General features: G+C 38.6%; 1 protein-coding gene across 1 annotated transcript; it reads left to right on the plus strand.

The window, feature by feature from the left end:
• The first annotated feature begins 13226 nt into the window (after window positions 1-13226).
• On the plus strand, window positions 13227-20169 carry BHLHE22 (basic helix-loop-helix family member e22). The gene is given in 5 exon segments (XM_074279512.1): window positions 13227-13370; window positions 17891-18045; window positions 18355-18397; window positions 18399-18654; window positions 18787-20169. Coding segments are annotated over 5 exon segments (1428 nt in total). The 3' UTR covers window positions 19617-20169.
• The last annotated feature ends 3353 nt before the right edge of the window (window positions 20170-23522 follow it).

A 23522-nucleotide genomic window follows, 5' to 3' on the forward strand; every position in this document is an offset into this window, starting at 1 on the left:
CTATTTTTGATGAAAAAACCAGACCTACATAAAAGGTTTGATCTTCAAATACAGAACTCAAGAGATTTCTAAAAAGGTAGAAAGAAATCTTGAGAACTATACTTCTGTCAAAAAAATATGTAAAGAACATATGTACAATTGGTCTTAGAAACTAGAGGTGGAAAGGAGATTATATCATAAATAAGTGTAAAGTGGTGGTACTACATCTCATGAAGAGGCAAAGGTAACCTATTATATCTGAGAGAAAGAAAGGAGGGAGATGAACATAGCGTGTATCAATAGACATATTCGATTTATGGTGAAACTTCTTCCACTTCATTGAAAAGTGAAAGGGAAGGAGTAAGCTAAGGGGAAGGGAATACAGTAATTTCGAGGAAAAGGGGTAAAATAAGGGGAGGATCTTTAAAGTGGGGGAGGGATCCTAAAAAGGGAGGGCTGTGAAAAGCAAGTGGTGTTCACCACTTTAATACTGGATAGGAGGGTAAAAGGGAAGGAAAGGGGAAAAGCATAAGCAGGGGTTAATAGGATGGCAAGCAATATAGAATTAGTCCTTCTAACCATAAATGTGAATGGGGCAAACTGCCTCATAAAGAGGAAGCAGTTAGCAGATTGGATCATAAGTCAGAATCCTACTATATGTTGTTTACAGGAAACACACCTGAAACAGGGTGATGCATTCAAACTAAAAGTAAAAGGGTGGAGCAGAATCTATTATGCTTCAGGCAAAACCAAAAAAGCAGGAGTAGCCATCCTCATCTCAGATCAAGCAAAAACAAAAATTGATCTAATTAAAAGAGATAAGGAAGGGCATTATATCCTGCTAAAGGGCAGCATCAATAATGAAGCAGTATCAATATTAAACATGTATGCACCAAGTGGTGCAGCATCTAAATTCTTAAAAGAGAAATTAAGAGAGCTGCAAGAGGAAATAGATAGCAAAACTATAATGGCAGAGATCTCAACCTTGCACTCTCAGAATTAGATAAATCAAACCACAAAATAAATAAGAAAGAAGTCAAAGAGGTAAATAGAATACTAGAAAAGTTTGATATGATAGATCTTTGGCGAAAGCTAAATGGAGACAGAAAGGAATATACTTTCTTCTCAGCAGTTCATGGAACCTATACAAAAATTGATCATATACTAGGGCATAAAAACCTCAAAATCAAATGCAGTAAGGCAGAAATAGTAAATGCATCCTTTTCAGACCATAATGCAATCAAAATAACATTTAATAAAAAGCCAGGGGAAAATAGACCAAAAAATAATTGGAAACTAAATAATCTTATACTAAAGAATGATTGGGTAAAACAGCAAATCATAGACATAATTAATAACTTCACCCAAGAAAATGACAATAATGAGACATCATACCAAAATGTGTGGGATACAGCCAAAGCAGTAATAAGGGGAAGTTTTATATCTCTACAGGCCTACTTGCATAAAATAGAGAAAGAGAGGGCCAACGAATTGGGCTTACAACTAAAATTGCTAGAAAAGGAACAAATTAAAAACCCCCAGACAAACACAAAACTTGAAATTCAAAAAATAAAAGGTGAGATTAATAAAATTGAAAGTAAAAAAAACTATTGAATTAATTAATAAAACTAAGAGTTGGTTTTATGAAAAAACCAACAAAATAGACAAAACCTTAGTAAACCTGATTAAAAAAAGGAAAGAGAAAAAGCAAATTTATAGTCTTGAAAATGAAAAGGGTGAACTCACCACTAATGAAGAGGAAATTAGAACAATAGTTAGGAGCTACTTTGCTCAACTTTATGCTGATAAATTCGATAACTTAAATGAAATGGAAGAATACCTTCAAAAATATAGCTTGCCCAGATTAACAGAGGAAGAAGTAAGTAGTCTAAATAGTCCCATCTCAGAAAAAGAAATAGACCAAGCTATTAACCAACTTCCTAAGAAAAAGTCCCCAGGACCAGATAGATTTACAGGTGAATTCTACCAAACATTTAAAGAACAACTAACTCCAATGCTATGTAAACTATTTGAAAAAATAGGGATTGAAGGAGTCCTACCAAATTCCTTCTATGACACAGACATGGTACTGATACCTAAACCAGGTAGATCGAAAACTGAGAAAGAAAACTAAAGACCAATTTCCTTAATGAATATTGATGCTAAAATCTTAAATAAGATATTAGCAAATAGACTTCAGAAAATCATCCCCAGGATAATACACTATGACCAAGTGGGATTTATACCAGGAATGCAGGGCTGGTTTAATATTAGGAAAACTATTAGTATAATTGACCATATTAATAATCAAATTAATAAAAACCATATGATCATCTCAATAGATGCAGAAAAGGCATGTGATAAAATCCAACATCCATTCCTACTAAAAACACTTGAGAGTATAGGAATAAATGGACTATTCCTTAAAATAATAAGGAGCATATATTTAAAACCTTCAGTAAACATCATATGTAATGGTGATAAACTAGAACCTTTCCCTGTAAGATCAGGAGTGAAACAAGGTTTCCCACTATCACCATTACTTTTCAATATAGTACTAGAACCTCTAGCCTTGGCAATAAGAGCCGAGAAAGAGATCCAAGGAATTAGAGTAGGAAATGAAGAAATCAAATTGTCACTTTTCATAGATGACATGATGGTATACTTAGAGAACCCCAAAGACTCTGCTAAAAAGCTATTAGAAATAATTCAGAATTTTAGCAAAGTCGCAGGATACAAAATAAATCCACATAAATCCTCAGGATTTTTACACATTACCAACACAATCCAACAGCAAGAGATACAAAGAGAAATTCCATTCAAAATAACAGTCGATAGTATAAAATATTTGGGAATATATCTACCAAAGGAGAGTCAGGAATTATATGAGCAAAATTACAAAACACTTGCCACAAAAATAAAGTCAGATTTAAATAATTGGAAAGACATTCAGTGTTCTTGGATAGGCCGAGCGAATATAATAAAGATGACAATACTCCCCAAACTAATCTATTTATTTAGTGCTATACCAATCAGACTCCCAAGAAACTATTTTAATGACCTAGAAAAAATAACAACAAAATTCATATGGAAGAATAAAAGGTCGAGAATTGCAAGGGAACTAATGAAAAAAAAGTCAGAGGAAGGTGGTCTAAGTGTACCTGATTTAAAGCTATATTATAAAGCAACAGTCACCAAAACCATTTGGTATTGGCTAAGAAATAGACTAGTTGATCAGTGGCATAGGTTAGGTTCACAGGGCAAGACAGTGAATAAAAATAGCAATATCATCTTTGACAAACCCAAAGATCCCAAATTTTGGGATGAGAATTCATTATTTGACAAAAACTGCTGGGAAAACTGGAAATTAGTATGGCAGAAACTAGGCCTGGACCCACATTTAACACCACATACTAAGATTAGATCAAAATGGGTCCAAGATTTAGGCATAAAGAACGAAATCATAAATAAATTGGAGGAACATGGGATGGTTTACCTCTCAGACTTGTGGAGGAGGAAGGAGTTTGTGTCCAAGGGAGAACTAGAGACCATTATTGATCACAAAATAGAACATTTTCATTACATCAAATTAAAAAGTTTCTGCACAAACAAAACTAATGTAAACAAGATTAGAAGGGAAGTAACAAATTGGGAAAAAAATTTTTACAGTTAAAGGTTCTGATAAAGGCCTCATCTCCAAAATATACAGAGAATTGACTTTAATTTATAAGAAATCAAGCCATTCTCCAATTGATAAATGGTCAAAGGATATGAACAGACAATTTTCAGATGATGAAATTAAAACTATTTCCACTCATATGAAAGAGTGTTCCAAATCACTATTGATCAGAGAAATGCAAATTAAGACAACTCTGAGGTATCATTACACACCTGTCAGATTGGCTAAGATGACAGGAACAAATAACGATGAATGTTGGAGGGGCTGTGGGAAAACTGGGACACTGATGCATTGTTGGTGGAGTTGTGAAAGAATCCAACCATTCTGGAGAGCAATCTGGAATTATGCCCAAAAAGTTATCAAAATGTGCATACCCTTTGACCCAGCCATACTACTACTGGGCTTATACCCCAAGGAACTACTAAAGAAGGGAAAGGGATCTGTATGTGCCAAAATGTTTGTGGCAGCCCTTTTCATAGTGGCTAGAAGCTGGAAGATGAATGGATGTCCATCAATTGGAGAATGGTTGGGTAAACTATGGTATATGAATGTTATGGAATATTATTGTTCTATAAGAAATGACCAACAGGAGAAATACAGAGAGGCTTGGAGAGACTTACATCAACTGATGCTGAGTGAAAGGAGCAGAACCAGAAGATCATTATACACTTCAGCAATGATACTGTACGAGGATGTATGCTGATGGAAGTGGATTTCTTCAACATAGAGAAGAGCTAATCCAATTCCAATTGATTAATGATGGACAGAACCAGCTACATCCAGAAAAGGAACACTGGGAAATGAATGTAAACTGTTATTTTTACCTTCTGAATCCAATTCTTCCTGTGCAACAAAAAATTCCGTTCTACACACATAAATTATATCTAGAATATACTGTAATATATTTAACATATATAAGACTGCTTGCCATCTGGGGGAGGGGTTGGGGGAGGAAGGGAAAAAATCTGAATAGAAGTAAGTGCAAGGGATAATGTTGTAAAAAATTACCCATGCATATGTACTGTCAAAAAAATGTTATAATTATAAAATAAAATAAAAAATTAAATAACTAAATAAAAAAAATAAATTAAAAAAAAAACTATCCTCATTCCTTAAGGAATATACACATAACTGGAGATTCTAATATAATCCCATTTGATCAAAAGTAGTAAATGGGTTTAAATGACAGAAATGTTCTGAGATATTCTTCTCCCCACCCCATTTCCACTAAACTGTAAAACTTCATGCTGGACATATTGGATTCTTCGTTATGATAGAAAACTGCACAAAAGACTCTGTTCTTAGTCGCTGGATAAGAAGAAAGGACTTTCTTTTCTTAAGATTTCCATCCTAAAAAAAAGGAGCAGAAATTGTGCTTTTCTGAAATCTCTGTGGGTGTCTTTCGGTTTCTGAATGTCTCTCTGCTCCTCTCCCTCTCTATATATCTTATCTTCCCTTCTCCTTATTTTCTCTCTCTCAGCTCTTTACTGTCTATCTCTTCTCTTCTTTCTCTGTCTCTGTCTTTATGTTTCCTGTCTCTGTCTCTCTCTCTGTCTAACTGATCTCTTCTCTTCTTTCCTCTCCCCTCCTCTCTTTTCCTCTCTCCTTATCTCCTCTACTGTCTCTCTCTGTGTTTGTCTTTATCTCTCTATCTCTATTTCTGTCTATCTATCTCTCTCATAGTAATCAAGAAACTTTTCACATAATCTCATGTTAAAAAGTAGCCTGAACTAGACTCAAGAAAAATAGCTATGCTATTTCATTTTATAGGAACCATAAAAAAGATATGAACACAAGTAAGATATTGTTGTTATTGGCTTTATGTATGATTAGTTTAGAATCATCTCTCTTATATGGTTTGTAATGTTCTTTACTGCTAAATTAGTTATAATTTTGTTTCCTGCTTTTTCAAAAGCATAGAATTCTTCTTATAAATTGAACTCATTGATAATAAATAGATTAGAGAAACAGAAAATAGTCTGCCTCTCAGACCTGTGGAGGAGGAAGGAATTTATGACCAGAGGAGAACTAGAGATCATTATTGATCACAAAATAGAAGATTTTGATTACATCAAACTAAAAAGTTTCTGTACAAACAATACTAATGCAAACAAGATTAGAAGGGAAGTAACAAATTGGGAAAATATTTTTAAAGTTAAAGGTTCTGACAAAGGTCTCATTTCCAAAATATATAGAGAACTGACTTTAATTTATAAGAAATCAAACCATTCTCCAATTGATAAATAGTCAAAGGATATGAACAGACAATTCTCAGATGATGAAATTCAAACTATATCTACTCATATGAAAAAGTGTTCCAAATCACTACTGATCAGAGAAATGCAAATTAAGACAACTCTGAGATCCCACTACACACCTGTCAGATTGGCTAAGATGACAGGAACAAATAATGATGAATGTTGGAGGGGATGTGGGAAAACTGGGACACTGATACATTGTTGGTGGAGTTGTGAAAGAATACAGCCATTCTGGAGAGCAATTTGGAACTATGCCCAAAAAGTAATCAAACTGTGCATACCCTTTGACCCAACATTGCTGTTATTGGGCTTATATCCCAAAGAAATACTAAAGAGCGGAAAGAGACCTGTATGTGCCAAAATGTTTGTGGCAGCTCTTTTCATAGTGGCTAGAAACTGGAAGTTGAATGGATGCCCATCAATTGGAGAATGGTTGGGTAAATTATGGTATATGAAGATTATGGAATATTATTGCTCTGTAAGAAATGACCAGCAGGAGGAATACAGAGAGGCTTGGAGAGACTTACATCAACTGATGCTGAGTGAAATGAATAGAACCAGAAGATCTCTGTACACGTCAATGTTGTATGAAGATGTATTCTGATGGAAGTAGATATCTTCAATATAAAGAAGATCCAACTTACTTCCAGTTGATCAATGATGGACAAAAATAACTACATCCAGAGAAAGAACACTGGGAAGTGAATGTAAATTGTTAGCACTACTGTCTATCTACCCAGGTTACTTATACCTTCGGAATCTAATACTTGTGCAACAAGAAAATGGTATTTACACACATATATTGTATCTGGGTTATATTGTAACATATGTAAAATGTATGGGATTGCCTGTCATCAGGGAGAGGGTATGGAGGGAGGGGGGATAATTTGGAAAAATGAATATAAGGGATAATATTATTTTAAAAATTACTCATGCATATATACTGTGGGAAAAAATTCTAAATAAATTTTTTAAAAAATGGTCAAATTAAAAAAAATAATAAAATAAATTGAACTCATTGACTTTATCATCTACCTACAACAAGGAAATCTGTGTTTAATATGCTTACTCAAGGTTTTAGCTCATAGAAAATTATGATTTATTCCAAATATCTGGATGGCAAACTGAGATGCTCCTTCAGGAGAAAGTATAATTGATTGGCCAAGACCACTAAGCATCTGAAAAGAGTGGCCAAGACCCTAAGCATCCTGAGTTCCCCAGTGGAGTGTAATGGCAGGGCAATTGACTATTGGATATTATTCATTGTTTGCAACTGTAACTTCCTAAGGGATGATTGTTTCTGCCAGCTACTGCCACAAATATTACAAGAATTGTATCATTTTCAGTTTCATGTGGCCCTTTGTGGGCAATTATAATGTGAAGATCATATGAAATATCATAGTTTCCGTAAGCCTTATTAATTTTTTTCAGAGTGACAAGCATTAAGAGTTGACCTCATTAGAACTACAATTTTCCTAAGGACTTTGCACTTTTCGAAACAACTCCAGTTTTACTGAATCTTTTCAGTTTTTCTTCGCCATCTAGAGATCTTCAAGTATCACTTCCTCAGGATCCCAATATAATTATCTTTCTATTGGCTTTGCTTTCCAGATGGCCAAAGCCACTAAGATTCATTATCAATAAAATCATCAAAAACAATTTCTTGTATAACTATATCTCAACCAGAGTCAATCTTTCTATCAACCTAAAGTAACCAAAATTTTTCCAGTGTTTCAAAAAATAACACTGGGCAAGATGACATATTGCCAGTCAGCATTTATTATAGTACCTACTATTTGCCAGACACTTTACAAATTGCTCTCTTTTTTATTTTTATTTTTTGATTCTTGAGACAATTTTGGAAGATAAATATTTTTATCAATATTCCCATTTTACAGTTGAGGAAACTGAAGCAAATAGGCAAAGTGACTTACCTAGGGTCACACAGCTTTTAATTGTTTGAAGCCAAATTTGAAGACAGATTTTTTTTTGATACAAGTTAAAATGCTCTATCCACTGCACCACCTACTGGCCTCAATTTGGCAGGTGCTTATAGTTTCTGTTGCCAGTGATGTTGGTACTGAAGTTGGTGTATTTCTTTGAGCTAAGGAGTTCTAAGCTCCAGTGGGCTAAGCCAATGACCTTTCTATACTAAGTTAGACACCAATATAGTGGGCTCTGGAGAAGGAAGTGCAACCATGATACAAAAGTCAGAAATCAAGCAGGGCAAGATTTCCATAATTTTCAGTAGTGGGATCTGTACCTTGAGTGGTTACTGCATTTCTCTCGTGGAGAAAATAGGGAAGGGGGGAGAGGGAGAGTAAAGAAGACGGGGAGGGGGAGAGGGAGAGGGAGAGGGAGAGGAAAAGACAAGGAGGGAGAAAGGAAGAGATGAAGGAAGGAGGGAAAGAAGAAAGGAAGGAAGGAAGGAAGGAAGGAAGGAAGGAAGGAAGGAAGGAAGGAAGGAAGGAAGGAAGGAAGGAAGGAAGGAAGGAAGGAAGGAAGGAAGGAAGGAAGGAAGAGAGGGAGGAAGAAAAAGGAAGAAAGGGAGGGGAAAAGAAAGGAAGAAAGGGAGGGGAAAAGAAAGGAAGAAAGGGAGGGAGGGAGAGGAAAGAAGGAAGGAAGGAAGTCATTTAACCCCAATTGTCTCAAAAAAAGTTTTTCAAAAAATTTATTTGTATCTGTATTGTCCATTATAATATCACATTTAGGCTTCAAGAAGGATTTTCCAAGTCTATTCAACAACTCATACATATTGTTTCCTTCACCCTCATGTCATTTCTTACCTATTTTCAATTATCTAGTGTTTGCCATTTTCCTAGCAGTATCTTGGGTAGTAGCTACTAAACAAAGAACAACAGAAATGTGGCTCACACTCCATCTATAAGAGGTACTTTAGTCACATTGACAATATTAGTTTACATAATAAGACTAATATGGTTATATATTGATTCATTTATTATCACTCTACTATTCTACCATTTCTACAATTGATACTTTGGAGAAATACTTTTTTTATTATATTAACTATATCTAATTTGAGCAAACAGATAAGAGCAACTTGATAGGATTCAAGATATGGAAAAATATCTATAAGAAACATTTGATATGGTTTGGTGGGTCAACTGACCTCTGAATCTTTGTGATAATTTGTGTATCTAAAATTAGAAAGCAATTTGTAATAATTCAAATAAAGTAGCTAAAATAGCTATATATTTTGATCTGGAGATTCTATTACTAGGCACATACTCTCAGGAAGACACTGACAAAACGAAAGTGAGCCAATATAGGAGTACTTTTATGGTCCAAAGAACTAAAAACAAAGTTGTTTTTAATTGATTGAGAAGAGGCTTAACAAACTTTGATGCATATTATGAAACAATAAGAATGATGACTACAGAGAAGCATAGAAATATTTATTTGAAGTAGGTTACATGAATTAATATAAATTGAATTAAGCAAAGCCAGAAAACAATTTTTATTTACAACCATTACAACAGTGCAAATTGTTGTTCATTGCTAATTTTGGAAGAAGACCAATGGCATCACAGGGTGAAGTTTTGATTCCTTGAGAAAGGGGAAAATTGGATTTAAGTGAGGCAGAGTTGTGTAGTCATCAGACTGACTATCTCTTGCAGAGTCAGTGATGTCCTTTGGAAAAACAAAAGTCAACACAACTAAGGATGACCTAGAATGAAGTGGTTGAACTTGGTGTCTTCAATGTCTGACTGAAATCTATCCTCCATAATGCCTGCTTCAGCCACCTTTATGACTATTGCAATAAATTGTCTTCATCCATCCATTCTACAGGAGGAATAGAAGAGGGAAGTCTTCATATGCTTAGAGTAACTATCCCCTTAATTCAATAGAACTTGAGGTCTGTCGATTATCTTCAATTTGGTTTAGCTCTTTTATTGAAATGGTTTTACCTGAATGTGGCCTGGTATGTGCTATCATTTCAGTATACTCAAAGTAGGATCCTAGGAGAAACTTGTTATTATGATCATCCCAATTTTACAGATAAGGAAACTGAAAGACAGAGATTAAATTATTTTCCCAGGATCCCAGGATCACATCTACTTAGGTGTGGGGGTGTAGGGATTTAGGATATCAGGTTTTGAACCTCAGACTCAGTCAGTGCTAGTTGTACAATTCTGGACAAATCATCTAACCTTTCTGAGTTTTGGTTTTCTCATCTCTCCCTCTCCCTCTTCTTCTCCCTCTCTCTTTCTCATATGTGTGTATATATGTATATGTATATGTATATATATACATATATATGTAAATTAAATCAAGAAATATTTAACAAGTGTCTACTATGTGTTAGGCACTTTGCCAGATTCTAGGGATACAAGAACAACCATGGACAGTTCCTGTTCTCAAAGAACACAAAATTTTATAGGGGTTGGGGAGAAAACTCATTTAAAATAAAGCTAAAGGTGGGGAAAGGATAAATCCATGACATTGCAGCCAGTGTCTGCTGTGGACCCCCTCCCTAAAAAAGAAGATCTGAAAGGATCTTTCTGATGCCCACCTTCCTTCTCCAATCAGAGGGCCAAAAAGGTTCAAGAAGCAGGAGGTTGGTACTAAGGAGTCTGAGTTTTTAGAGCTGATTTGATTTTACAAGAAGATAAATTCCAGAGGCAGTAGTAAAGTCTAGATGAACAGACCAGATAGAAAGTGGAATATTATTACTCATACTATAATGTGTATGGTGTTCAAAGAGGCCATCCATTTTTGGTATCAGTCTGGCATTCAGTAATGTAAATGGAGAGTAAAAAAACCACAAAACAATCAAAAAAGGATACCTGTGAAAATATAAAAATAAGTGTGTCACCAAAAAAGGGAATGAAAAGACATTCCATCCTGCTTTCTTGCAGAGGTTGGAGTGGAAGTCCCTAGTTGTAAAGTATGACATATAAGCTTTAAAAAACCAAACAAAAAGAAAACAAAAACACCCTTTTTCACTGGACTCAACTTTTCTTCTTTTTTCCTCATTTTCTTCGTCTCTTTTCATTTAATTTTTTTGTTGTTGCTGTTGTTATATGGAATGACTGTGTATGTGGGTGGGAGGGAAATCTAAGTGATGTGAAAGTAAAGGATATCCCAAAAAAATTCCACTTTCAAAAAATAATATCTGCTAATTCTCATTAAGTCAATATTCAATTACATAAAGAGACTAGTACATATAATAGTATATGTACTTCATTTATAATCATTTTACCATTTCTACAATCGATATGATTATTTTGAGAAAATTTTAAATATATTAACCACATCTAAAATAATAGATATATTGTCTTACATCACTGAGGCCATCTAATTCCCTGGTTTTGCAGATGAATAAATAGAAAAGTTAAATGATTTGCCCAAAGGAATATATGTAGTTAACTAAAAGAGCCAGGATTTTACTCCAGTTCCTTTGACCCCAGTGCTCTTTTCACAGTCCTGTATTTCCTGTCTTTATGTTCATGCTTCATATGTTTTCATAGCACTAAGACTCTGGTTTTACAATTTATGCCACTGATCAGAAATCTATGGAACTTTGGAAAAGTCATGTGACTTTCCTAGGCTTCAGTTTCCTCATCTGAGAAATGAGTGGGTTGTACCAGATGATCTCTGAGATTCCTTCCAGCTCTAACTATATTAATCATTCAAAATTTAATTCAATAAAAATTTATTAAACACTTATTAGATGGCAGGCATTGGGCATGATAGACAAAATAGAAAGTTACTTCCCACAAGAAACTTAAAAAAACTTTTAAGTACTGATTGCGTGCTCAGGACTATGTTTGATGAAATGATTGGTACAAAATTTAGATAATATAGGGTCTCTGCCCTAAAATTTCATTAGAAGATAGTTTTGTTTTGTTTATATGTATATATATATATACATATATATGTGTGTGTGTGTGTATACACATATTATATATATATATATGTGTGTGTGTGTGTATATATGTATGTATACATATATATATATATATAATATCATGACATTTTATGGATAAAACCTTTAAAAACCTGCTATTGAAATAATAACTATGTTGCTATCAAAACAAAATAAAACAAATGAAAAAGAAAACAAACCAACCCCCCCCAAAAAAAGCAACAACTGGGGAGGAAAGTTCAAATTCAGAATTATTCATTTTGCTTTCTCAAAAGAATTGTTTCAACTGGCGGTATTCCCACAATTGCCAGGAGATGGCGCTGTAGATTTTAAATCCCAAAGTGAAAACTGAGCATTTCATCTCCAGGATTTCTTTTTCTTAACTCGCAAAGATTTTAAAAGTTGCAAAATCTTTAAGGTCAAAGCGAGGCGTACAGTGAAGCAAGGATGTCTAGAAAACAATAAAAATATGCAAAAAGCGGATAGCCAAGTAGGTTTGTTTCGCCAAAGAACAAAAAATAAAACAAACAAAAAAACAAAACAAACAAAACCTTTAAACGAGGAAACTCGACCAGGTGAAGGTCAGAACTGAGACCGGGATGAGAGGAAAGGAGAAGAGAAAAGGGAGGGCGAAACCGGGAAAAGAAGTGAGGAGAAGAGGAGAGGAAAGATTGTCTTCGAGAAGGCCATTTTCATCTTTTGTTTTTCTTATTGCATTATTTCCATCCACTTATCTAACTTTGCCCAACCTATCTAGTGATATGAAAAAGTATTCCCTTTTCCTTCTTTCTCACTACTTTTGTAAATGAAAGACCAGACCAATTGGGGGAAACCGCTCTGTGGGAAGGTGTGTTCCGACTTGTTTGTGCCGCTCACTATAAAAGCTTAGCATTACAAAGCAGAAGTGGGCACTGATGTATCTTTCCAATTTCACATTTCACACCACTGGATTCTTTATCACATACATCTTTGATGGCCAGCCCTCTTTGTAAAAATTGCACAAATACTTACAGGTATATACACATATATGCATGCCTATATATATATATATATATATATATATATATATATATATATGTATGTATGCCTGCATTCATGAGTTTCCTGATTTTGTTGAGACTGTTGAGACTGAAATCCCAAAATGATGTTTAACTTCTTTCATCTCCCCCTAAATGAAAGAATATTTTGCATTGCCTGAGATTTTCCGTCTTCTCAACCCGACCCCTCAGAAAGGGAATTGCCTCGGTAACTGCCTAATAAATTAGTGGTAATATTATATTAATCATTTCAAAGCACCAAGCTTTGTGAGATGCGAGAAGTGGCTGAAAAGTGCTGGGTAACTAAATGAGTGTGAATAACCGATCGAGGGAGTTAATTCATATCTGGTTTATCTGCTTCCTGGAAAGATGCCTTGGAAGTAATGACAGTCATCTTGAACAGCAGAGACCATGGTCCTCCTTCCGGTGCACCTAAGTTTATTACGCCCCCAACCCGGTTCAGTGGCTGCACTGACCCCGCAGCAGCCCCTCAAACGGGGTCCCTAAATGAATCTGTTGTATTTACGGTACTGGATCATCTTGTTGGTGGACAGGCGTTTTGCATGACTTAGGGGAAAAGTTCTTCTCAGACTGGCGCAGGTAAGAAGGGAGTGCCCAGTGAACTAAATAGGGTGCGAGTATTCATTTGTTAGGCTACACACTAAATTACGCTGTTCCAACCCGGCATTTGGCACTGGTAGCTCTGCCAGAGACTGCACACGTTTTCTAACGCGGATTGTTCTAAATTCACTCTTCCTGAATGAAGTCACAGAATGATCTCTAAGTGCTGAGACACCGCCCAGAAAGAAAGCCACAAAGGTCCCGAGGCGCATTGGTTCATCTGCTTTCCCCAAACCTGTCTAAACCCAAAATTGAATGACTTTTTGCTGAACTTTGCAACTGATCTCCAGTTTTTAGGATTTTTTAAAGAAAAAAAAAAAATTCCCCCCATCCCCAACAGAAAAACAAACTCAAATGTCCTTTGTATTCAAAGTTGTAATTGGGCTCTTAGAACCTTTTTTCTTCAGTTTACTACTGCCTATCTATAAGTGCTATACTATTGAGAGGGCTACCAATCTAGAAAACACTCTTGTTTTAACTTTACAAACCCGGGCTGAACTAGGATTTTCATTATATTTTTGTTTTTACTTTAAATGTTTGGAACTATATGCAGTACAGAGCAACATTAATAAGTGTAGCTCTCCGTCATCCCCTCTAACGGTGGAGTTTTAAAGTCCAATCTAAGCATGAGCTTGGTCAGACACCTAATTTCAGTGGTGTGCTGATTGCTGAATATTTCAACATCATTTCAGAGTTGTAGGTATACTCTCTCCTTCCTGCAGTGAAACTGTCTTGATCTTTATAAAATACTCTTGGGCGTCAGTAAATTTCACATTCTAAACCCAGAATAGGGGAATTCTGTCTTCTAGCAAATCAAGAATGTTAAGCTACTGCAATTTCATGTTAAAGGGAGATCTGTTCTTTGCTCTACTGTCAATAATCTTTCCGTCAATCCACAATGGCAGGTAAGACAGCTTGTGGCTGTAGCTCAGCAGGGAAAGAAGAAAAGTTCTCCCCCATTTCCCGTTCATTTTTTAAAGATAAGCGGTAGTTCAATGTATCATTCTGGTTTCTGGTCAAAGCAAGATTTAATCATTGATCATTCTGCAACCTTTTCAAAGCCTCAAAGACCAACTTTAGCCATCCCCGAATCAGAAAATGGAGTTTCCTCTGATAGCTACTCTCCTACTTTTTGAACTTGTGACTTAAAACGAGAGCTTCCCAAAAGACTGTCAACCTTTTTTCGGAAGAAAAGTTTGAGAATTGTTTTTTGTTTGTTTGTTTGTTTGTTCGCTCCGGTCCTCTATCTCTGATATTTGACATAGTTGGCGGGTTCAATATCTTTATTTTCCCCCTCCACCTTTCCCTATTCAGGCTGCTTGTTACCCAAATAATGAAAGAGATGACGCCTAGATGGTGACATAGGGCTGTGTTACAATTAAACCAGGTAACGAGACACTGGGCAGATGTGTTTTCATTGCACTGTAAGATAAATGCAGTGTTAAATGCCTGACAACTTCCCAGAAGCAATCAGCAAAAGTTTATGAGTGCATAAACCTCAAAGACCATTCCCCGGGTGTTTTTATAAGCCCCGCATTTAAAGCTTCTATAAATTCTTCTGCCGCTTCCAAAGCAAAGTTACTCAAGACTATTAAACACCCATCTTCTCCAGGGAACTAGAAGAGAGTTAGTCACTGGCTTTCTGACTTAGGAAATGGGAGAGAATTTTCCCCTCCTCTTTTGCAAGTTAAATTTGCAAATATATGAAAGTTTGCACATCAGAAGGATGAATCAGTAGGGAGACTCGACTGTGTTCGAGAGAGGTGAACTTTGGATGAGATGGGAGGAGGATTAGAATAAGGAGAAAGTACATTTTATTCAGGAAATTCTGAAAATTCAAATGATGGCCCTGTTGGGGGAGTGGTGACACTGGGTTTATTCAAGATCAATACGTTGATGACATTCGGTGTCAACTTTATACTTTGTCTATTGCACCTGCCCTTTGCATAGTGTCATCCTTGTCCCTCGGTAATATTTGCCATCCATTTGTATTAGTTCCTGAGACATTCATTCTTCAACCCCAAAGTCTTCACTGAGGCTAGTAGATGAAGCGCATGTATAATATACTCAAAAAGTTCCAACCCTAATAAAAATTCAGGGGAAATGAAGTCATACATCTAGATGAAAAATCTCCTGGGATTAGTCTCTTTGCTCTGGTAGAAAACAAACTGTGAGAAATCGACACGTTTACCTCCTCTCCCCACGCACCCCCCAATTCCCTCGCACCCCACCTCCCGACCCCAGTTTAAAACCATGAAATTCCAATGATTTTCCAGTCGTTTTTAAGTGGTCCGATGGCTTTTACAAGTTGATATTAAGCAGACACAACTTACCTCGGCTTATAGAGAATCCCTGTTTATGATCCCAGTGAAAAAATAAACTGTTCATTTGAAAACAATTACCCCACCAAGTCTTTGGATTAATAAAGAGGTTAACAGATGCATGGAGTGGGGGTGGGGTGCGCGAGAAGGGAAGGCACTATGGCCTCTATGTAAATGGGCAATTTGCTTTTCAGTCAGGACACGTGCACAAAGCCAAATCTTTGCTACCCTCAAGAGTAGGTCCCTAGTTAGGCAAGCGTTCGAGCTGTATGCTTATTTTTAAGTGTTTCTGTTCTAGTAAATCCAGACACATCAGTAATGGAAGGGTACATAGTACCACGAGTCCCTATTAGATGAAATTACTTGCTTAAAAAAAGATGTTTTAGGTCTTTTTCTTTTCTTTTTTCTTTTTCCAGGTGAAAATGCAAGGATTTCGGTTGTAGCTATAGCCTTTCTTTATGAAATGAGGCGCCCAACTGTTCTGATATTACCATTCAAAAACAGGTTCTGTGGCGAACCTCATTTGTGAATCTATTACAGAGATTAATAGATTATTTCTCCTTTTTCAACTAATTCTCAGTGGGGAAATTTAACCATATGGTAAGGAGAGAATTAGAATTTCATCACATTAGAGCAAAATGTAATGAAAAGAGTCCAACACCTGGGGCCAACTCTGAAAGACACAATTAAAAGGATTTTAATGAAACCAGAGAAACCAAAAATTTCATAGCCTTCAGTTATTCTGCCACATAAGAATGATTTACTGGAGGTGTTGGGAAATATTGTTTTTACTTATGTCATAAGAATGAAAACCTGCCACGAATGCCATGTGCTTTCAGTGATTAACATCCAAAGGGGAGGGTGGCTCATGCTGTTATGCCATTAGAGGACCCTGCCTCTGGTTTTCACAGTCCACCCCCTTTGCAAACCAAGCACTCTAAGAACAACTGAGAGAAAAACCCAGAATCCCTATGAATGGATTACATGGTGGTGTGGACATTATCTTTCTGGATAAATAGTGCAGACTTTCTTTGGACTTGATGAGGTTTAGGGGAGTTGACTTCTGGCAGAGTTGACTTTGTATGAAGTGAAGAAAAAGAAGTGACTTTTAAAAGTCTGATGTTCAGCAAAGTTTGAGAAATCAGTTTTTTTTTTTTTTCTTCTGTTAGAGGGCGTGTGCTCCCAGATCGTTACCTCTTCAAAGGTTATATAGTCATGACTACAAAAAGCGGGGAAGGGTGGGGGGGGGGGAAGAAAAAGAAGTAAACTCCTATAAAATCACGTTGGTCTTTTAGTCTGCATTGATTTTGCAGTGGGGCAAGAAATGAAGAGGAATTGGGGAACAGCGCTTGTTAGGTGTGTTTTTTTTGGGGGGGAGGAGAAAAGTGGGTGTTTTCCTATTTCACGATCTCCTGGAACCATAAGGGAGAATTTCGAGTACATCAACCTCTCCCTCCATCAGCTCATTTCACCTGCCTTTGGTTCCCACCCCTTTTCCCCTCCCCAAGAATTCCTTCTCCAAATTCAGATAAGAGTTATCATGTAAACAGGGGTGGAGTGTAATTCTGGATTGGTAGGGTAACTTAGCAGAAGTCTGATGAGCACTAGGGAGAGATTGAGAGTGGGGGTAGGGAATGAGAGTAGGGGGAGGGGGGCAGTGTTGAGTGGGGCTCTCTGGCTTCGGTGGTGCAGATCTGCAATTTGCTGAAGGAGGCAAAGAACATCCTTAGATCTAAGTAGGGCTTTTAGTGTGCTCATTGATGAGTGAAAGTCGCCACACATGTCAAGCTAAAGGCAGTTGTTGGGTTACTAACAGGACACAACGCCTTGCAAACATATGCGTTAAGCTGTGTATACAGATGGCAGGGAGAATAATGGAGCAGGCGCCTTTTATAAAGCTCTAGCTGCTGCCTGTCTTCAGACCTAGGGAATGAAACTATTCAGACTCAGGGCCAGATAGCGCCTGGGATTGTTTGTTACCGTTTTAATCCTATTAATTAAAACGTTAACCTGATTGGGTAGAAAGCTCTGTCCCAACAGGCAAGTCTTCTTCATAATAACCTACTCAGAGATAATGATGTAAAAGACTCCCCCGTCTGTGGCAGCGGCTGGTTGATGGGTCCGCAAATCTCTTAGAGGTGAATCCAAGCAAGATAAACGGTGGGAAGAAGAGCCGGTTTGGCTCACTGCATCAGCAGCGGCTGCGGCTCCGGCTCCGGCTCCGGGTCCCTCCCTCTCACCCTCATCATGCCCGGCTGCGGTACATGTTAAGCTCCAGCCTCCAGCACCATCGACTGAAGAAGAAAAAAAAGAAGAGGAGAAGGAGGAGGAGGAGAAGGAGAACGCTGGGGAAGGCAGAAAAAGAAAAAGAAAAAAGGGGAGAGGGCTCTCGGGAGCGCCCGGACTGACACCGGCACAGTCCACAAACCCAGGCTCGGCGGCGGCAGCAGTGCTTGTTGCTGCTGTTGCAGCGGCGGCTGCTGACTCCCTAGCTGGAGGCGGCGGTCGCGCGGAGGGTCGTGGCTAAAGATCCAGCGACGGGAGACTCAGACTGCTAACTGAGGGTCAGGCTATGGAAGCGCAGTCTGCACCTTAACGCTGCGGCTGTTGGTCGAAGAGGACCTGTTTCTGCACAAAACCCTGAGCGCAGCCTCAGCCAAGCGTCTGGAGACGGCTTTCCGCTCCACGCCCCCCGGGGATGGACCTGTCTTTGGCGCCTCCGCCGCCGCAGCAGCAACCGCCGGCCTCCACCACCCGTCGCCGCTGCCACCGCCCCGGGACCGCCAGGCGTCGTCCTCCTCGTCGCCCCTGGGTTGCTTCGAACCTGTCGACCCGGAGGGGGGAGGGTTGTTGCTGCCGCCACCGGGCGGCGGCGGCGGCGGCGGTGGAGGAGGAGGAGGAGGTGGAGGAGGAGGAAGTGGAGGAGGAGGAGGAGGAGGAGGAGGAGGAGGAGGAGGAGGTGGTGGTGGTGGAGGAGGAGGTGGTGGTGGTGGTGGTGGAGGAAGCGGTGGCAGCAGTGGAGGAGGAGGAGGGGTGGGGGTCCCCGGGTTATTGGTGGGCTCCACTGGAGTCGGGGGAGACCCCAGCCTGAATAGCCTGCCTGCCGGAGCAGCCCTGTGCCTCAAGTACGGCGAAAGCACCAGCCGTAGCTCGGTAGCAGAGAGTAGCGGTGGCGAACAGAGCCCCGACGACGACAGCGACGGGCGCTGCGAGCTGGTGCTTCGTGGTGGTGGGAGCGAACCCCGGGCCTCCCCAGGAGGAGGGGGAGTGGGGGGTCCCGGGGGCGCCAAAGCAGCTGAGGGCTGCTCCAATAATCACCACCACGGTGGTGGTGGCGGCCCCCCGGGGGGTCCGGGAGGCGGTGGGGGCAGCAGTGGCAGCAGCAAGAAATCCAAAGAACAGAAGGCGCTGCGGCTCAATATTAACGCCCGCGAGCGGCGGCGAATGCACGACCTGAACGACGCGCTGGACGAGCTGCGGGCGGTGATCCCCTACGCGCATAGCCCCTCGGTGAGGAAGCTGTCCAAGATCGCTACGCTGCTGCTGGCCAAGAACTACATCCTCATGCAGGCACAGGCCCTGGAGGAGATGAGGAGGCTCGTTGCCTACCTCAACCAGGGCCAGGCCATCTCGGCTGCCTCACTGCCTAGCTCGGCCGCGGCAGCCGCAGCAGCAGCCGCTGCGCTTCATCCAGCCCTAGGCGCCTACGAGCAAGCAGCTGGCTATCCCTTTAGCGCCGGGCTTCCCCCGGCCGGCTCCTGTCCGGAGAAGTGCGCCCTTTTCAACAGCGTCTCCTCCAGCCTCTGCAAACAGTGCACGGAGAAGCCTTAAAAACAAAACAAACACACAAAACCTACCCTAACGCAAGAGGAAGAAGATCTTATTGCTCCCCCTCCCTTTTTCTTCTTTATTTTATTCCTCAATAGTTGCAAAACATTGAATCAACAGCAAAAGAGTGAACCAACATGAAGAATCCGAGAGACAAGCAGGACTTTGGCCGTAACTTCTGCGGATTCTCCGTGGATTATTACTTTTTTTTGGGGGGAAGGGGAGGGAGGGTAATTGTGGGATAGGGTTTGTGGAATTCATGGGAGAGAGGAGGGTGGCTTTATTTTTCATGAAAAAGTGGTGACTTTATGCCAACTAAGTAATAAGTCGCCTTTAATGGAAGAGGGGTGGGAGTTGAGAGATAACGTCTCTAGTATTAATCAGGGGAGAGACGATTTATTTAAAGCAAAACACTAATCCTACTAATAATTATGAATTTGGTTAGGACTGAGGGGTTTATGGGTCGGGATTGGGTGGGGCGGCAGACCGGATATTCATTCAGACAAATCAGAAAGGGCACTTGAAAATAATTTTTGATTCTGAGCCAGGAGAAAAACTTGAAAAGTAGACTTATTTAAGTGAAGAAAAAAAAAAAAAAAAAAGACTTACATGTTGCTATGAAAGACTTGTATTTTTTATTGTCTCTGAACTCTAATCCTGTGAAAATGCAAAGTTTTAGGGAGAGTGACTTTAAAGACTTGTGTGGCTGAAAGTATTTTGCATTTTTAAATATTTATGTGCACCTTGTTACTTTCTACTTTGCAATGATGTATAACAATACATGATATTTATTTGTTATTCTTCAAGAACCCCTCTACACCAACAGTATTTATCATGTGTTAAGGTCATGGGTCTTATGTGCAGGTTTTTTTTTTTTTTTAATGCCTCTAAAATTCTGTTTTATGGATTAACTTATACCGTGTGCCAAGTATTTAAAAGGTTTATTTGACAACAACGTATAAACAGAAATATTGATGTATCAGAGCTACTTAGGTTTATGAAAGGTCATTTGGATTTTTTCAGTTGCATCATCCCTGTATTTAAATTGAGCTTTAATAAATTGCTTCAGTCCAAAAATTACAGGAAAGGTGTATTCTTAATTGCTGAATGAATTGATCACTTTTTTGAAAGGGGATTCTTCTTTGCATTCTAAAAGGGAAATAGCGATTTACTTTTACAAGGCATCACAGCAATAGATCATATAAGTAAAAACATTGCCAAGCAAATATTTTTCCAGGCTGTGCTGTGCATTTTTAGAAAGTCTAATTTATTTCCTTTTAATATGTATAAAACTTATTTTACCTGTGGAAGATTATTTAAGTTCAAAGACGTTTAGTTTGCCTAAGGTGTGAATTTTTTGTTATTTTTCTAAAAAATAATAAAATAATAATAAAATAAAATTAAGGAAGAACAAGAAAAAGCTATTTATCCAAAGTGTTTTCAGTTTTAGTTTGCATGGCTGAGTACCTGCCTCTCTGCCACTTGGAAATCAAGGAAATTTCTTTTAAAAAAAATGAGCCCTGCTATTTTCCATTCCTTACAGATAATGCAAACTCTGTCAGGAGAATGGTAAACTAGAAGTCCTGATGGCTTTGTCGGCAGGTCGTGGTTGTGTAAAGAGTGATATATATTAAATAGGTCAATCAGAATATGACAGCTATGTATGATCATTTGTATGTGTATCTATGTCAGAAAGAATCTTTATTAAAATATTTTGAACAAACATTTTTATTATGCTGTGCTTTGTGGAAGGAGACCTCATATCTATCTTTTTTTTTCCCCTCCCTGGTAGTTAGCCTGAAAACGACCACCATCCTTCCCCTCCCATTCACCTCACCTCTCAAAAACAAAAAGGAGTTTCAGGGAATGAGAAACTTTGAGCAGAAAAACATTATTACTGTTAAGACCACTCTGATATTTAATCTGAATTAGGGTGAATTATTGGAGAAGAGCTAAGTGGAGTTAATAATGAGACAGAAAAAGCCCGCAGATTCTGGGCTGAAAGAACCATGGGAGACTATTTTAACATTTGAGATGGAAATTTCAAATAACAGATGCTTGTATAGAACTCCCAAGTTGGTAATTTCCCTTTTCCTCCTCCTGCTATTAGAGTTAAACTTTCTTTGAAGATTTTACCCAGTTTCGATCCCCAGTTGAGTAAGAGTCAAGAATTAGGGGGTTTAAGTCTCTCAGAGGTTGAGTAGTTTATTGCCACCCATCTCTTTTCCCGCCAAGAAAATCAATCAGGTTAACTTATACATATAAATGAACATAACTGAGGGTGTATATAGTGAACATCGGGTGGTGATATGGAGGGAGCTTTTGTAGCCAGTAAAGGAAGCTGAAGATGGGGGTCTAAGAAAGGAATAGCTTGCTTGACCATCAGTAGTGATCACAAATACAGATTACTTTCTTTTTATGGTAGTGGTCTTGACAGTGATGATATTATTACTGTATTTCTTCTGGACCCAATATACTAAGCGTATTGGGTCTGTTTAGCCTCATCTCTTAATGATATTCTAAATACTATAAAATTTAATAGAGATGTAGGGGAGGAGAGTGCAATATTTTCTGCTCCACTTGCTATCAAAAAGGATTAATCAGAACCTGTAACTTTTCAGGAAACATGACTGTAAAGGGCCACGGAGCTGTGGGAAGGGAGCCCAGACAGGGGTGGGCAGAGCAGCCCCCAGGCGCAAGGAGACCCGTCTCTCAACATTTACCAGACAAAGCCTGGGTGCGTCTAATTATGATTATTAAAACAATTTCCATGACGATGTCTAATATTATGTTAATTTGAAAACAACTGTGTATGAAAACTGTCGACTATAATACCTAAATTCATTTAATGAAACACATCGTTAAGGCAATTAAACCTCCTGGATGTGATTAAGGAACATAATTACGACACTGTTCTGCGCCATAATTGGGTGTCTTTAATCAAGGGGTAAAGTGATCAGCAACACAGCCATTAGTTTGTATTGTTCTGTCTCTGCTGTCCATCATTCTGATTAGGAATTAACCGCAGTCACCACCAGCCGGCCTTCTTTCCCCCTTGCATATTAACAGCAAAGGGACACATCGGCTGCAAGATTTACTGCTTAATATTTCTCATTACAAGAACCCTTCCTTGAAATATTTCTCTTGTAGTCATGATGCTGCTCAATTACTATTAGAAATCGTAGTGTATAACAAATCACTGTATTCAAAAAAAAAAAAGGAGAGATTCTCTATCTCTCACCCGCTCCCCCTCTCCCCCCCCCCCACACACAGTGGAATATAGTTCCACGGGAGTGAAAGAGATTGGGGAGGGCGGGGAGGTGAGAGAGCAGTTAAGGGGTGGTATTGTTGAGTTGAGATTTTACAATAGTTTGGATAAAGGTATTACCTTGAAAAGGAATAATAATAACCACCTTTGTTTCTTCTTAACTAATTTCAGACAAGTGAACTCTTTTCCCAGCCCAAGAAGTTACTTGCATGAGGCACTTTCAATAATACATAAAAGTGGAGTGACCAGAAGGCTTTTGGTGCTTTAAACTTGTGTCTTTTAGTTCCGGTTGCAGACATCCTTTGTAAGTGGCTTTACCTCCCAGACGTTCCGCCCCCTTTCCTCCCCCTCCTCTCTCTGTCTCAAAAAAAAAAAAAAAAAAAAAAGTTTCCGCATCATCTTTTAGTGAAGATGGCGAAGAATTAAGATAAAAAGTAGTTTCCTCTCAAATTCTTCTCTGATTAATTCTTGAAGCTCAGAAATTTGCCTCTCCTCTGCGTAAGATCTGTAGAATTAGTCTTATACTTTATGAAACAATGTTAACTATAGGTTGTTTAAATTAACTACTATGATGCTATGTTCTCTTGGAGATGTTTCCTAGGTGTGAGTTGATACCTGGTTGCTTCGAGGCTGCCCGTGTG

Source organism: Sminthopsis crassicaudata, chromosome 1, assembly GCF_048593235.1.
Source record: "Sminthopsis crassicaudata isolate SCR6 chromosome 1, ASM4859323v1, whole genome shotgun sequence".
Classification (NCBI taxonomy): domain Eukaryota; kingdom Metazoa; phylum Chordata; class Mammalia; order Dasyuromorphia; family Dasyuridae; genus Sminthopsis; species Sminthopsis crassicaudata.